The following is a 17,580-nucleotide window of genomic DNA, read 5'->3' on the forward strand; positions in this document are numbered from 1 at the left end:
TATACAGTAGGAGTGAGCAATCTAAAAATGAAATTAAGAAAAAATCCATTTATGATAGATCAAAGTAAAAAAATACTTTGGAATACATTTAGCAAAAGAAGTATAAAACTTATACTGAGGAAACTACAAAACATTGCTGAAATAAATTAAAGACACAAATAAGTAAAAATCATTGACTGGAAGACAATATTTTTTAAGATGGCGATATTCCCTAAATTGATCTATAGACTCAAGGCAATCTCTACCAAATGTCATCTATATTTTTTTTTTTTTAGGATTTTTATTTATTTATTCATGAGAGAGAGAGAGAAAGAGAGAGAATGAGACAGGCAGAGACACAGGAAGAGGGAGAAGTAGGCTCTACGCAGGGAGAGTGGGACTCGATCCCGGGACCCCAGGATCACGCCCTGGGCTGAAGGCAGGCGCTAAACCTCTGAGCCACCCAGGGATCCCTTTCTTTCTTTCTTTTTTTTTTCTAGAAATTGACAAGCTGATCCTAAATCCATATGAAAATGCAAGGGAATCACAATCACCCAAATAATTTTGAAAAGAAAAAAACTGGAGGATTCATACTTCTGATTTCAAAACTTACCACAAAAGTATAAAATTGAGAGTCCAGAAAAAAAACCCTTCATTATGACCAACTGATTTTTGCCAAGACAGTTCAATGGAGAAAGAACAGTCTTTTTAAAAAATGGTACTGTGATAACTGGATATTCCCAAAGGAGTGATGTTTGATCACTACTGCATACTACACAAAAATTGACTTCATAGGGATAAAAGAGTAAACGTGAGACTCAAAGTATAAAACTTTTATTCTTTTTTTTTTTTTAATTTTTTTTTTAAATTTATTTATGATAGTCACAGAGAGAGAGAGAGAGAGGCAGAGACACAGGCTGAGGAAGAAGCAGGCTCCATGCACCGGGAGCCTGATGTGGGATTCGATCCCGGGTCTCCAGGATCACGCCCTGGGCCAAAGGCAGGCGCCAAACCGTTGCGCCACCCAGGGATCCCAAAGTATAAAACTTTTAGAAGAGCACAGAGGAGTAAATTTCTGTGACCTTAGATTAGGGAAAGCCTTCTTAGATATGACACAAAAATGCAAGAGAAAATTGATAAACTGGACTTCATCAAAATTAAAAAAATTTGTGCTTCAAATGACACTGTCAAGAAAGTGAAAAGACAACCCACAAAACAGGAAAAATATTTGCAAATCATTTATTTCATAAGGCATTTATCTACAAAATATATAAACTCTTACAACATAATAATAAAAAGGCAACCCAATTAGAAGATCAAGGATGTGAATAGATATTTCTCCAAAGAAAATATACAAATGGCCAATAAGCACATGAAATGATGTTCAACATCATTAGCTATTAGGGAAACACAACTTAAAACCATGAGACTTAAGAAAATGAAAAACTCATACACTGCTGGTGAGAATTTCAAATGATGGAATGACTGTACTAACCAGCCTGGTACCTTCTCAAAAAAAGGTTAAACATAGAGCTCTAGATGACCCAGCAATCCTATTCCTAGATATATACACCCTAAAACAAACATATGTTCACACAAAAACTTGTACGTGAATATTATAGCAGTGTTATTCATAAGAGTCAAAAAGTGCAAATAAGTCAAATGGCCATCAAATGATAAATGTGGTATATCCATACAATGGAATATTATTCAGCCATCAAAAGAAATGAAGTTGAGACACATGCTACAACATGGATCAACCTTGAAAACATGATGCTGGGGCAGCCCGGGTGGCTCAGCGGTTTAGCACCACGCTTAGCCCAGGGCCTGATCCTGGAGACGTGGGACTTGATCCCAGGTCGGGCTCTCTGCATGGAGCCTGCTTCTCCCTCTACCTGTGTCTCTTCCTCTCTCTCTCTCTCTCTCTCTCTGTCTCTGTCTCTCTCTCACGAATGAATAAATAAAATCTTAAAAAAAAAAAAAAAAAAGAAAACATGATGCAATGGGAAAAGAAACCAGACATTAAAGGCTCCATATGATTCCATTTATATGAAATGTCCAGAATAGGGACACCTGGGTTACTCAGTGGTTGAGCATCTGCCTTTGGCTCAGGTCATGATCCTGGGTTCCTGGGATTGAGTCCCGCATTGGGCTCCCTACAGGGATCCTGCTTTTCCCTCTGTCTATGTCTCTGCCTCTGTGTCTCTCATGAATACATAAATAAGATCTTAAAAAAAAAAAAAAAAGAAAAGAAAAGAAAAGAAAAAAGAAATGTCCAGAACAGGCAAAACTATAGAGACAGAATTAGAGTCCTGGTTCCTGAGGGCTGGAAGACTGCTGATGGGTAAGGAATTCCGTTTTAGGTTGATGAAAGTGTCCTAATATTGATTGTGGTGATGGTCACACAACTCTGTGAACACACTAAAAACCATTAAATACTACACTTTAAGTGGGTGAACTGTATGGTATACAAGTTACCTCAGTACAGCTGCTAAAAAAAAATAGAGGAAGGACCACCTGGATGGCTCAGTCAGTTGAGCATCTGACTCTTAATTTTGGCTCAGGTTATGATCTCAGGATAATGGTATTGAGCCCTGTGTTGGGCTCCAGGCTCAACCAAGAGTCTGCTTATTGGGGATCCCTGGGTGGCTCAGCGGTTTAGCACCTGCCTTTGGCCCAGGGCGTGATCCTGGAGTCCCGGGATCAAGTTCCGCGTCGGGCTCCCTGCATGGAGCCTGCCTCTCCCTCTGCCTGTGTCTCTGCCTCTCTCCTCTCTGTGTCTCTCATGAATGAATAAATAAAATCTTAAAAAAAAAATTTTAAAAAAGAGTCTGCTTATCATTCTCTCCCTCTGACCTACTCCCTTTAAAATAAACAAACAAACAAATAAATAAATATTTTTTAAAAATACAGGAGATAAGAGAATTCATCTATATCTTTTTTTTTAAAGACCTTATTTATTCATGACAGCCCTTTATTATTTATTTATTCATGAAGCCCTTTTGCTCAAATTACCATTAGAGGAGTAAAGGCTGGAACCAAAAAATTTTTAGAAAAATATTATTGATATACAGCCTACAATGAATGAAGCTACGAACAAGCCATTTTATTTATTTCTCTGAGGTACAATCCTCATCCAAGTTTTCAAAAATCCTGTATGAAAAACATTGTCTGAGAGTGCTTTCCTATAAATAAATAAATATAATGAAGTATAAATGAAGTAGCATGTACGTTTTGCTGTACTGATCCACTTAGAATTTCTTACATATAGAGAAAATATTTTTGGAAGAAGTTAATGAATTAAACTATATTAAATGGATGTCATGACACAAAATGTTGAAGTTTAATGACCTTAAGAAAAATTGCTTTTCTCATAATTTTTCCACATGTATACTTCACTTATTTTTTAAAAAATGTAGTTATTTTAGAGAGAGAGAGAAAGAGGAGGGGAAGGGCTGAGGGAGAAGGAGAGAGAATTGTCGTATCTTGTTGGATCCTCCTCTTTTTTAGCATGTAGTATTATTCTTGGTCTCTTGTTACAGTCTTTGTTGTAAAGTCTATTTTGAGGGATCCCTGGGTGGCGCAGAGGTTTGGCGCCTGCCTTTGGCCCAGGGCGCGATCCTGGAGACCCGGGATTGAATCCCACGTCGGGCTCCCGGTGCATGGAGCCTGCTTCTCCCTCTGCCTGTGTCTCTGCCTCTCTCTCTCTCTCTCTCTGTGTGACTATCATAAATAAATAAAAAAATTTTTTAAAAAAGTCTATTTTGCACAATATAAGTATTGCTACCCTGGCTTTATTTTGACACCATTTGCATGACAAATGTTTCTCCATCCCCTCACTTTCAACCTGCAGATATCTTTAGGTCTAAAATGAATCTCCTGTAGGCAGCACATAGATGGGTCTTGTTTTCTTACTCATTCTGTGACCCTAGGTCTTTGGAACAGGGCATTTAGTCCTTTTATGTTCAAAGTTAGTTAGTTAGTTAGTTAGTTGAGAGAGGAAGAGCATGTGTGAGAGGCTGGGGGGAGGGTAGGGGCAGAGGGAGAGAAAAATCTCAGGAAGGCTCCACCCCCAGCCTGATACAGGGTGCAATCTCATGACCCTGAGATCACAACCCAAGCTGAAATCAAGAGCCAGATGTCCATCAGACTGAGCCACCCAGGAGCCCCTACATTCAAAGTAATCACTGATGTATATGTGTTTATGGTTATTTTGTTACTTGTTTTGTGGTTGTTTTAGTAGTTTTTATCTACTCTCTTCTTCAGAGAGAGAGAGAGAGAAGCAGACTCCCCGCTGAACTCCACACGGAGCTTGATCTCAGAATACCAGGATCATGATCTGAGCTGAAGGCAGATGCTTAACTGAGTCACCCAAGTGCCCCTCTGTGCCTGTTTCTCTGTGATAGAAAAGTCAGCTATGTCTTTTGCTCTTGAAAGTGATAGGTGGGGCACACACATTTAAGAAGGTGCCAGTCCTCCTTCATAGGGGATGTGTAGCCACTGCAGATACCGGGGCCAGAAGGGGCCACTCCAAGCCTGCGCAGGTGTAGGGTACAGGTTTACCAAGGTGCGGGCAACCTCCCTGGGAGGTGACCAACAGCTGCCACCAGAACTGAGGCCCTGTAAAATGCACAGGTCAGGAGATGTGTTGTTGAGGTTTATGTAGGTGTTCTAGGGGAGGGGACCCACAAGGCTGGGACTGAGGCAAGGGTGACTGGAGAGAGTGGATCCTCCAAAGCACAGAGTGGAGGGGTGGCCTGGTGTAAGCAAGTTAGGTCATGAGGGCTGGTGGCCCTGTGTTTCCGTTGAGGGGCATGGGAGGGAAATGGTGCCTGCAAGCTCCTTTGTTCCTGGTGGGGTCTTCCTGCAATCCCTGCTTCTCTGGGACCTGCTCTGAGATAAGTAAATAACTCTCCCTCCTGTAGGACCGAGGTGTTTTTCAAGCTGCTGCTTCTACACTGGATCTCATTGGGCTGTTTCTTGTGCTGTCTCTTAAAGGGTGGGGATTCAGCTTCCTAACACCATTGGGGCTCTCCCAGAGCTGAGCCCACTGATTTTTTAAATTCCAGGCTTAACGTCCCACACTGGTTGTAAGAACTCATGAAATTTGGCCCCTCTTGTTTTCAAAGCCAAAAGCCAAATGTTGGGGGGGGGGTGTTGTCTTCCCTCTGCAGGCTTCCCGATGTGATAGTCTGTTTCCTGCCCTGTGGCTCCCTCCCTCCTGCTGACTGTTGGGGGCCCTTTAGCACCCGCCCCTGTCTCTGCCCTTCCCACCCTCTTCAATGCAGCTTCTTCTCTCCCTTTAGTAGAGGAGTTTCTTCTGCCAGCCTTTGGGTCTTTTTCTGGATTATTATTTATGCTGATGTGTTATCCAGTGGTGTGTATCTGTGGGATGAAGTGAGCTCAGGGTCCTCCTATTCTACATGTTCCCAGCCACTCTCCAGAAGGTGTTTTTTCAAGTAAAAAATGGTGGTCCAAGAGGCGCCTGGGTGGCTCAGTGGTTTAGCGCCTGCCTTCCGCCCAAGGTGTGATCCCAGATTCCCCAGATCAAGTCCCGCATCGGGCTTCCTGCATGGAGCCTGCTTCTCTTCCCTCGGCCTGTGTCTCTGCCTCTCTCTCTCTGTGTCTCTCATGAATAAATAAGTAAAATCTTTAAGAAAAAAAAAAGGGGGGGTGGTCCATGAAAAAACACAGCTAGTTCAACTAGCAACTCAACCACATGTCTTTTTCTTTGAGACAACCATCATGCTTCAATACTCAGAAGTGCTTGAGTATTTCCCACCTCATCTTACAGAATATTAAGAAGATGAATGTCACTCAAGGTTTAAGATTAAATAAAATTAATAATATTTCCTGCTCCAATAAAGACATTTTGAGGTTAACCTGGCATTCCGCTCTGCCCCTTCCTAAGTCCACACAGTTTCATATGGAATCAACTACCTTGATTCATGCTAAGGCACCAGCAATTTTACCAACAAATGTCAATAGGGGAAAAAAAAACGCAAATAACATCTTAGTATTACTATGAAAATAGTTTCGAACTCACAGACCCCCTGAAGAGGAGATCCTCTCAGAGGTCCAAGAAAGTATGCTTTGAGAACTGCCCCCCTGGGCTGATTCCTATAGAACCAACCTGCCAATTAAACATGAGTTATCTCAGCAAGAGTTAAGTCTCAAAATTATCCCACATGTGACCTGAGTAAGACGGAGCATGGGCAAAGTGACAGGGTGGCTTCTACCATATTCAGTTTGATTGCTAATCCCACGTCAGCCATTAAAAAATATAAAGTCTAGGAGAGTTTTTCCTACAGGTTTTGATTATGAAATATTTGGCAGAGGAAGTCTAATTCAAACCAGCTGCTGGACTCTTGCTGAGCAGCAGTCAGTGAGAGCACACTGCCAAAAGGCCCCCTTTGGTGGGGAGGCCAGATGAGCTCATGCAAAGGCGTTTTAGCAGCTTCTGCCCCCTAAATCCCAAAAGCACACCACCACTCAATTTTCCAGATTGTAAAGTAGCCACACTTTCCTTGGATCTTTTTCTCTTTCAGTCAAAGAACGTTTATAGGAAAAGACTACAAAATGTACATCCTACAAAATCCATAGCACCTTTAAAACCAATGTGTTTTTCTACCTGTGTCATGTATCTGGCCTTCATCTCAAGAAGTATGTAAAATAAAAAATTTAAAAATTAAATAAAAAAATCTTCTCCATTTATCACTCTCACATTTTACTTATTCCTCACCAGCATGAAAATACCCACTATTAAGAGTATGTACACACACACACACACACACACACATCTTGGTTTCTAAAAATCTGTATATGTGCAAGCCAGTAAATGATGTTAATTTATATTGCCCTAACAACATTCTTTGCTTTTTGAACTACAATCAACTCTTATTTTATCAAGGACTACCAACTTCTGTGGGTAACGAAGGTCCTTGATTTCTCTCCCTTCCCTATGTGTTTATACTATCGTTTTTTCTTTGGCTCATCCACTCATAAGAACATGTTCCAAAGTATCAGAAGTTGGATTAATGAAAGTGAATATTCAGCCCTTTCTCATTACTCATAAATCTCAAACCCTCTTTCACCCACACTAAAGAGCCATAAACATACCACTTTCTGGCCTTGCTTCTCTCTGTGGAATACCTCCCAGTCTGGTTTCATCTGTTGGTTTCTCTTGGTGGCCAAACTCTACCCACTCTGGGAGGCAGAGGATGATTAAGCCCCATTTGGTTCAATCTTGTAGTGACGTCAACCAATTCCACCTGGCTGACAAGGCCACATGGAAAAAATAAACCTCTCATCTGCCTGTCATCTTTGCTCTAATCCACTGGTGCTTCCAGAACAAGGAATAAAGAATCTCTGCTGTTAAATTAATTAAACTTATTAAGAAACAACATGTTCAGGGAGCTACAGGCTCCACCCATTTAATTTATGGCCAAGTTTAATTTGCATGTCTAGGTTGATCCAAATAATACATTTGAATTCCTCACATTTAACAGGAAAGTTTCACTATTTATAGAAACTATTGGGTAGAGCTAAGCAACTCTTTTAACAATGGCCAAATCAAACCAATTATACTTTTTTTAAAGATTTTATTTATCCATTCATGATAGACACACAGAGAGAGAGAGAGAGAGAGAGAGAGAGAGAGAGGCAGAGACACAGGCAGAGGGAGAAGCAGGCTCCATGCAGGGAGCCCAACGTGGGACTCGATCCTGGGACTCCAGAATCACATCCTGGGTCAAAGGCAGGTGCCAAACCACTGAGCCACCCAGGGATCCCCAATTATACTTTTTACATAGAATTCCTCTTTGACAGATTTTCACTTAATAAATAATAATTACAATGAAAGCAGCTAATACTTACTCGAGCACTTAAAATGTGTCAAGTACCATTGTAGCATTTCACAAGTATTAACTCATCTAATACTCACACCCTATCTCATTAAGATTCACTAAAGAAATTAAAATTGCACAGCACAGAAAGGTTAAGTAACATGCTGTCAATTACCTACGATCAGAGGCAAAATCGGGACTCAAATGCAACTTATTAAGGATTGGTCTTATTATCTTCTATTAAATCTTCAGGGTTTTTTGGTGGAACGGGTTGTTTTAATTATATCAGCTTTACTGAGATATAATTAATGATGTTAGTATACTCAGAATTGTGCAACAATCACCACATTCAATTTTAGAAAACTTTCATTACCCTAAAAAGAAATCCAATTTCCATTAGCCATTACTGTCTATTTTTCCCCATCCACCTCACCTACAACCCTGGCAATGACCAACTTACTTTCTGTTTCTATAGATTTGCCTATTCTGGACATTTCATATAAACTAAATCATATAATATGTGGTGTTTTGTGTTTGGCTATTTTCACTTAATATGTTTTCAAGGTTCATCCACATTGCAGAGTATACCAGAAAACATTCTTTTTTATTGCTGAATAATATTTCATTTTATGGACATACCACTTTTATCAATTGATGGACACTTGTGTTGTTTCCATTGTTTGGGTATTATGAATAATGTTATTGGGAATATTTGTGTATAAGTTTTTTTGTTTTTGTTTTTGTTTGTTTTTTAAGTAAGCTCCATGCCCAATGTGGAGCCCAACCTGGGGCTTGGACTTAGGGCCCTGAGATCCAGACCTGAGCTGAGATCAAGAGTCAGATGCTCAATCACTGAGCCACCCAGGCACCCCTCATGTAAAAGTTTTTGTGTGAACCAAAGTTTTCGTTTCTTTTGGGTATACAACCTAGGAGAGGAATTGCTAGGTCATATGGTGACTCTTTGTGTAGACTTTTGAGGAAGTGCCACATTGTTTTTTCACATCAAACACACCATTTTACATTCCCATCAGCAGTATATGAGGGTTCCATTTTCTCCACATCCTAGTCTACAATTGTTATTACCTGTCTTTTTAATTATAGCCATTGTTGTGGGTGGGAAGTGGTATCTCATTGTAGTTTCAATTTCCATTTCCTTTATGGCTAATTATGTTGAGTATCTTTTCATGTGTTTATTGGTCTTTTGTATAGTTTCCTTAGACAAATGTTTTTTTAGATTCTTTCCTCATTTTTATTATTTATTTTTAAAGATTTTATTTATTTATTCATGAGAGACACAGAGAGAGAGAGAGGCAGAGACATAGGCAGAGGGAGAAGCAGCCTCGTGGGACCCGATCCTGGGACTCTGGGATCACACCCTGACCCGAAGGCAGATGCCCAACCATTGAGCCACACAGGCATGCCTCTTTCCTCATTTTTTAAATGGGTAGTTAGCCTTTTTATTATTGAGTTGTAAGGGTTTTTTGCATATTTTGTAGATACGAGTCCCAAATTAGATAAATGATTTGCAAATATTTTCTCTCATTCTTGGGTTGTCTTTTCACTTTCTTTTTTCTTTTTTGTCTTTTTACTTTCTTTTTTTTATTTGTCTTTTTACTTTCTTGATGGTGACATTTGAAGCATAAAAGTTTTTAATTTTAATGAAGCCCAACTGATTTATTTTTTTCTCTTGTTGCTTGTGCTTTTGGTGTCCTATCCAAGAAGACTCTGCCCAAGCTAAGGTCATGAAGATATACTTCTGTATCTTCTTCTAAGAGTTTTATAGTTTTAGCTCTTAAATCTTATTTATATCTTTTCCCTATTTGCAAATCAATGCCACACTGATAGTATACACAGAATCACCCCATTTCCTTCTTTAATACCAAAGTGCTTTGGTGATTGAGGCCCAGTCTAGTCAATGGCCAGAAATTATTTGTTTTATAGGATTGTACTTTCTAGTATCAAAGGCTCATCTATAGGATGTCACAGATTTCTACTTCATCTTTCCAATGACACACAATTAAGAAAATGTCTAAGGATAAAGCTACCCTCCTTGTATTCTATGATCGTAACTGGAGTATAAGCTTCTTCCATAAAATTTAAACTTAAGAGGTGTCCACAGTCATATTCATAAACTCTAAATCTTTGGGAAATATAAATTTAATAGTTGTAATTATAACTACTGAGATATGTCCACATGTTTTTTTTTTTAGGATTTATTTATTTATTTTTATTTTTATTTATTTTTATTTATTTTTATTTATGATAGACACAGAGAGAGAGAGAAAGAGGCAGAGACACAGGAGGAGGGAGAAGCAGGCTCCAAGCCGGGAGCCCCACGTGGGACTCAATCCCGGGACTCCAGGATCGCGCCCTGGGCCAAAGGCAGGTGCCAAACCGCTGAGCTACCCAGGGATCCCCTGTCCACATGTTTTCATAGGATTCCTGTCATGCTCCAAATGTAACTATGACTGAGAAACTATAATTTAAGTAATACATTGAACTCAACTAAGATTTACTGAAGGCCCACCATATATATATGCAAAGCACTATGGGAGGGCTGAGATGACTAAATCAAGGTCCTGACCTCAAAGAGGTTATAATTTAGTGGGAATTAAAAAAAAATCCAGGAGGGAAAAAAACCAAAACAAAACCAGAGAACTGATGGTTAAATTCAGTCTTTATGCAGAACTCTTACGTCCACAAAGAATTAATGAGGGTGCATCTCCCTAATTCTGAGGCTCAACAAATCCTTTATCTTTATTCTGTGATCTAGGTGCTCCAGCTCTAATTTACAGAGAAATTCCTAAAAGCTATGTGAGAATTATATTTTTATAAGAAAAAAATGACATATGTAGGAGAACTTGGAAAGTTGAAGGGAATCCTATATAACATGAAAGTCTTGCCATAATTTAAAGAATACTCTTTAAAAAAAAATAAAGAAAGAATACTCTTCCTCAAATGACTCTGTCTACTCAAAGCAGGAACCCCCATCACCACTCCCCCCCCCCCCCCCCACTGTTCCCTGGAGGACATACCAGATGGTTTGATTATGTAGCTTTTTTTTGTTACCAAATATTTTTCTATGGAGCTCCTTTTTAATATATAGCTTTTGAGTTATTTCAAATCCAGATTCTTTTTTAAGACCAAATAAAGTTGAATGTGAATGTGTTCTCTGGTTTCACACTAGTTTCTAGTTACCCCTTAAGACATCTTGGCCCAAAAATCTACATATCTCTATTCTTTTCCCTTCCAACTCTCTGCATCTGGCATGATAGAAACATCCTGTTGCTTCAGGTCAAATCAATGTTTATTTGCTGGCATCAAAATTATGTGTTCTTATACTAGAAAGAGAATTGAAGAATATTTTGGCTGACTTGTGTGGTTTATCCACAGTACCACATTCTGGTTTAAGTGATTTCATCACTCAGTCAAAAGGCTACCCCAATTTCAGTGGTTTTCTAGTCACAGTCAATAAAGTAAAGGAAAAAAAAAATCCTACTATTTATCTTTATGACTAAGCAAGACTTGAAGGGAACAGTTAGGAAGTTGTTTCAACAACTTAAAAAATAAAAATAAAATAAAATAAAATAAAAAAACAACTTAAAAAATGCTAATGGCAGAAAACACTGAGCTTGGAGCTGCAAAATAATCAATAAGGTTGTAAAAGAAACGTTTTTGTCTTCAACCAACTATATCAGCTACTTAAATGCTATTTTAGGTACCTAAGATAATAGAATTCACTTTCAAATTTTTTGGTAGATTTAGAGTAGGATAGCTATTTTATTTTTTTTTGTCTTTAGACTTACCTCGTGGCAACAAGAGGGTAGCTATGACATGGTGATGCCCAGGCATCCCTTGTCCACGGCATACAGTCATAAAGCAGCAAATCCTTCTCAGTCACAGCCATGAGGACAGGTCTCCACTGTTGTCTTCCACCATCTAGTTTTGCCTGTTACAATGGTAAAATCCAGAAAGCAGAGCTAATTATAATGATACGCAGTGTAAAAGTCCTTTCAGTGATGGTCTAACACAGTGGGTCTCCATTTTGTTCCTTGATCCTAACAGGCTTGAAGAACAGGAAACATCCCATCATGTTCCATTCCACTGGCTAGGATTCTCCAATGGAGGTGTGAGGTGGAGTGTGTAAGCTGGAAAAGCTTTCCCAGAGTGAGTGAGAGACAAAATCTAATGATAGGACTCTGTTTTTATGGAGTTCCCCATTACACTTTAGGATGTTTATGTTTCTGTTTCAAATGTACCATTGCATTTACCTGCATAAAGTTCACTTACCTCTGTGAGGATTTAAAAGTTAGGAAAACAACCACTATTTATCCATATTGTCAAGGATCCAAAGCCAGAAAGCAGAAGCGTATGCTGCCCCAGTATATCAAAACATTTCCCCCCATTGAAATAACAAACAGGGAATGCTTAACAATAGTGTTACTTTAACATGGATCCTAAAACAAAAACAAAAAAAAACATAGATGCTTCAGCTATCACTGATGGCTTCAAGGAGAAATCAAAATGATGAATCACTTACAGAATTCTCTTTAAAGCTGCTTCTTAAAAAAAAAAAAAAAAAAAAAAGCTGCTTCTTACTTTCTCTTCCTTAATGACTTCTGAAGGTCATTTGGAAATGTCAGAGCACCCTAAGAATGTATCTATAATCTGAAAAGTGACGTGAGTGGTTTGGTTCTGTGTTACAATACCTACTGCCAGAACTTTCCCCTCATAGTTAGAGCCACAAACTGATTCCACGAAATGGAAATGAATTCTAGCCAGTGAAGTGACTTATATTCTTGTATGTGCTGATGACCTAACTCTGAGAATGCAGCAAGACATGGTAGAAATAATTCAGCTTTTCTTATCAGTGAATCCAAGTTTTCTAAGATTCTATATTTAGTCTCTGGATAACTCTATAATATCTGGAGGGAAAATTTCCAGATATTTTTTTAGATTCTTACATTTTTGTGTCACAGACAACCCAAAGGGATTTCTAAGTCTTTGTCTCTGAAATTGTTATAAATGATATTTCAATAGGGAAGATAAGGTAGTCTTCCCTTATTCACGGTTGCTTTTCATGGTTTGAGTAACCCACAGTCAACTACTGTCCTGAAGCAGATGATCTTCCTTCTGATATGTGGTGAGAAAGTCAATCATAGCCTAACACTCCGTCACAGTGCCTACACCATTAACCTCACTTCATCTCACATCATCACAGAAATCACTAATATAGTACAATAAGATATTTGAGAAAGAGACCACATTCATATAACTTTTATTACAGTTATTGTTATAATTGTTCTATTTTATTATTAGCTATTGCTAATCTCTTACTTTGCCCAATTTATAAATTAAATTTTATTATATGTATGTATGAATAGGAAAAAATATAGTGTGTATATAACATTCAGTACTATCTGTGGTTTCAGGTATCGACTGGGGGTCTTGAAACATATCCCCAATGCATAAGGGGGACCACTATAATGCAAAATCTATCTTCCCAAGAGGTTAAAATGGCAATCTCACTTTCTTTTCCTTAAAGATAGGGAGAGAGGGGGTAGCGGGAGGAGAGGGATAGAAGGAGTAGGAGAGAGAATCCTAAGCAGGCTCCATGCCCAGCACAGAGCCCAATGCAGGGCTCAATCTCACAACCCTGAGATCATACCTCAGCCAAAATCAAGAGCAAGAACGCTTAACTGACTGAGCCACCCAGGTGCCCTAGCAATCTGACTTTTTAAAATTAATATTTCCCGGGATGCCTGAGTGGCTCAAAGGTTAAGTGTCTGCCTTCAGCTCAGGGCATGATCCTGGAGTCCCAGGATCACGTCCCACATCGGGCTCCCTGCATGGAGCCTGCTTCTTCCTCTGCCTGTGTCTCTGCCTGTCTCTCTCTCTGTCTGTCATGAATAAATAAATAAAATATTTTTTAAAAAATTAATTTTCCCCTAAGTTATAAGAGAGATTTTGAAGGCTAGATCAGAGCATATACATTTGGAAAACCTAATTTTTTTAAAAGAGATTTTATTTATTCATGAGAGACACACACAGAGAGAGAGATAGGCAGAGACATAGGCAGAGGGAAAAGCAGGCTCCATGCAGGAAGCCCTATGTGGGACTCGATCCCAGGACTCCAGGATCACACCCTGAGCCAAAGGCAGACGCTTAACCGCTGAGCCACCCAGATGTCCTGGAAAACCTAAATTAAATGTATTTTAGAGACATTTAGAAAGATAAAGAAGATATTTTAGGCAATATAGGAAAACTGGTAATACCAATAGAAACAATATCTAATTTCAAGATAGAGAACTTTTTGTTCAACTAACAACTTTTAAAAAGTGTTTATTCTTTGGCCCTTTTGAGTCCCTAGTTTTTAGAGAACTTCTTTTCTCTCTTCTATGTACCATTGCAGTAAAGTGAAACGTCATTTTAAATCATTCTGTTTGTCTATTTGCCTCAAGTTATAAGGACACTGTTTGCTTTCAGTGTAGTCAAAATGCTGCCTGCTATATATAGCATGTGTTTTTGGTTGTGGTATCGGTACAAGCAGCCTTGGGGCTCCACTAGTAAGTATTTGGCCAGAGAAAAAAGGGATACTAATGTTAGGGTTCTGGTTTGCTTGTGTTTCAACACCCACACATGCACACACCTAGCTAAACAACAGCCTTCTCCAAATTTTATTTTTAATAGAGTTGAATAACACTAAAGATAAAAAACTAACAGTTACTATTCATTCCCTAAATCCTAAACCTATAAATCAATCTTTTTGACAAGTGATATACTTCTGTCCTTAATTGTGTTATTATGATAGAAAATAGAGAGCAAAAACTAAATAAACCACTCCACTAATGCTGATTTAATGTTTATGGTCCTAACTTGAGTATTTACACATTTTGAGAATTATTATTTTTTAAAAGATTTTATTAATTCATTCATGAGAGACACACAGAGAGAGAAGCAGAGACATAGGCAGAGGGAGAAGCAGGCTCCATGCAGGGAGCCCGATGTGGGATTCGATCCTCAGGACTCCAGCATCACGCCTTGAGTTGGAAAGCACACGCTTAACTGCTGAGCCACCCAGGCATCCCTGAACTTGTATTTTTGAACAGTATTTTATAATTAGTGATTTGTTTGTTTTTTGTATGAATATATACAGACATACACAAAAAAAATTACTGAGCATCTACTATATATATATATAGCATTAGGCTAACATCTCTGGGGGCAGTAAAGATTTGGGAAAAAATGTGTTCCCATCTTCCAAGAGCTCAAAATTGATTGGAAGAAACACCACATAAATATGGTCCATAAAAGACATTGTGATGAATTGGTGGCCTTGTTTTCCTCCTTTCTACTTGTCTTTATGGAACACAAACCAAATTAATTTCTCCTTAAATGTCTAACAACTCGGTATCCCTGGCTGGCTCAGCAGTTTAGCACCTGTCTTTGGCCCAGGGCACGATCCTGAAGTCCCAGGATCGAGTCCCGCGTCAGGCTCCCTGCATGGAGCCTGCTTCTCCCTCTGCCTGTGTCTCTGCCTCTCTCTCTGTCTATCGTGAATAAATAAATAAAATTAAAAAAAAAAAAAAAAGTCTAACAACTCTCTGGTGCCTGGGTGGTTCAGTGGTTGAATGTCTACTTTTGGCTTAGGTTGCGATCCCAGTGTCCTGGGATCAACTCCCGCATCAGGCTCCCCATGGGGAGCCTGCTTCTCCTTCTGCCTATGTCTCTGTTTCTCTCTCTGTGTCTCTCATGAACAAATTAATAAAAAATTTTTAAAAGATTTTATTTATTTATTCATGAGAGACACAGAGAGAGAGAGATAGGCAGAGACACAGGCAGAGGGAGAGAAGCAGGCTCCATGCAGGAAGCCCAATGTGGGACCCAATCCCAGGACCCAGGATCACACCCTGAGTCAAAGGCAGACGCTCAACTGCTGAGCCACCCCGGCGTCCTGACAAATGAATAAAATTAAAAGAAAAAAAATGTCTAACAACTCTCATATATTGCTGGTGGGAATCTAAATTAGTTCAACTGGGGATCCTTGGGTGGCTCAGCAGTTTAGCGCCTGTTTTCAGCCCAGGGTGTGATCCTGGAGTCCCGGGATCAAGTCCCGCATCAGGCTCCCTGCATGGAGCCTGCTTCTTCCTCTGCCTGTGTCTCTGCCTCTCTCTCTCTCTCTATGTGTGTGTGTTTCTCATGAATAAATAAATAAAATCTTATAAATAAATAAATAAGTTCAACCTTGATGGAAGGTAATTTTTTTTTAAATTTTTATTTATTTATGATAGTCACAAAGAGAGAGAGAGAGAGAGAGAGAGAGAGGGAGGCAGAGACATAGGCAGAGGGAGAAGCAGGCTCCATGCAGGGAGCCCGACGTGGGATTCGATCCCAGGTCTCCAGGATCGCGCCCTGGGCCAAAGGCAGGCGCTAAACCACTGTGCCACCCAGCGATCCCCGATGGAAGGTAATTTGGCAATATTTATCAAAATTACAAATGCATATCACCTTTTGTGGTTCTTTAAAAATATGTCCACGAAGTCTTTACTACTCTTCTTTTAAGAGGTAGAGCCCTTAGGTGTAGAGAAAACTTAACTCGGAACTAATGTAAAGGATATAGCAGAACAGACTATGAAAGGGACTATGGCTTCCATTTTGCTCTTTTTCTCAGATCACTCACTCTGGGGAAAACCAGTAGCCATGTCTTAAGGACACTCAGGCAGCCCTGTACCAAAGGCCTCCATGGCAAGAAACTAAGGCCTCCTGCCAACAGCCATGTGAATGGATCATGCTGGAAGTGGCCCTCCCAACCTCAGTCAAGCCCTCCCATGACTGCCCCCTGGCTGATAGCCTGACTGAAACTTCATGAGGGATCCCAAGCCTGAACCACCCAGCTATACTGCTGCCATATTTCTTTCTTCAGAAACTATGTGAGGTAAATATTTGTTATTTTAAGGCCACTAAGTTTGGGAATCATTTGTCATGTAGCAATAGATAACTAAAACACCACCTTGAACTCAGCTCTTCTGGGGATTTATCTTATCCTTCAGGTTTAGAAATATCCCCTACTCTCTAAATTATCAATATCTAAATATAGTAACTGCTCCTTCAGAAGACATGAACACATATTTCTCCAAAGACATCCAGATCGCCAACAGACAAAAAAAGGTGCTCAATATCACTCATCATCAGGAAAATGCAAACTAAAACTATAGTGAGATATCACCTCACACTTGTCAGAATAACTACAATCAGAAAATATAAGTAAGAAACAACAGTGTTTGCAAGGATATAGAAAGAAAAGAACCCTCTTACACTGTTGGTGAGGATGCAAACTGGTGCATTCACTGTGGAAAATAATATGGAGGCTCCTCAAAAAATTAAAAATAGAACTGCCCTAAAATCCAGTAATCAAACTACTGGGTATTTACCAGAAGAATACAAAAATACTAATTTGAAGGGATATATGTATGCATCCCCATGCGTATAGCAGCATTATTAGAAGAAGGAGGAGGAGGAGGAAAAGAAGGAGGAGAAGAAAGAAAAGGTAAACAAGTTAAAGAAGAAGAAAGAGAAGAGGAGAAGATGACGACGACGAAGAAGAAGAGGAGGAGGAAGAGATTTATATATACAATAAGGAAAAAAAGAGGCACTGTTGTGCCAGGAGAAAAACTTTTTTTAGGATAAAAAGTACATCTTATTTTTTAAGATTTTATTTTAGTTCCAGTAAGTTAACATAGTGTTATATTAATTTCAG

At 39.3% G+C, this 17,580-nt stretch overlaps 1 protein-coding gene across 1 annotated transcript in view; it reads right to left on the reverse strand.

Moving 5' to 3' along the window:
• SNTB2 (syntrophin beta 2) overlaps positions 1-17,580 on the reverse strand; it is a 112,364-nt gene that overhangs the window by 22,508 nt on the left and 72,276 nt on the right. The window contains exon 4 of the mRNA XM_041771153.1: positions 11,630-11,772. Within this exon, the coding sequence (XP_041627087.1) occupies positions 11,630-11,772 (143 nt within the window). The remainder of the gene's footprint in view (positions 1-11,629; positions 11,773-17,580) is intronic.

The sequence above is a fragment of the Vulpes lagopus genome, chromosome 10, assembly GCF_018345385.1.
Source record: "Vulpes lagopus strain Blue_001 chromosome 10, ASM1834538v1, whole genome shotgun sequence".
NCBI classification, from domain to species: Eukaryota; Metazoa; Chordata; class Mammalia; order Carnivora; family Canidae; genus Vulpes; species Vulpes lagopus.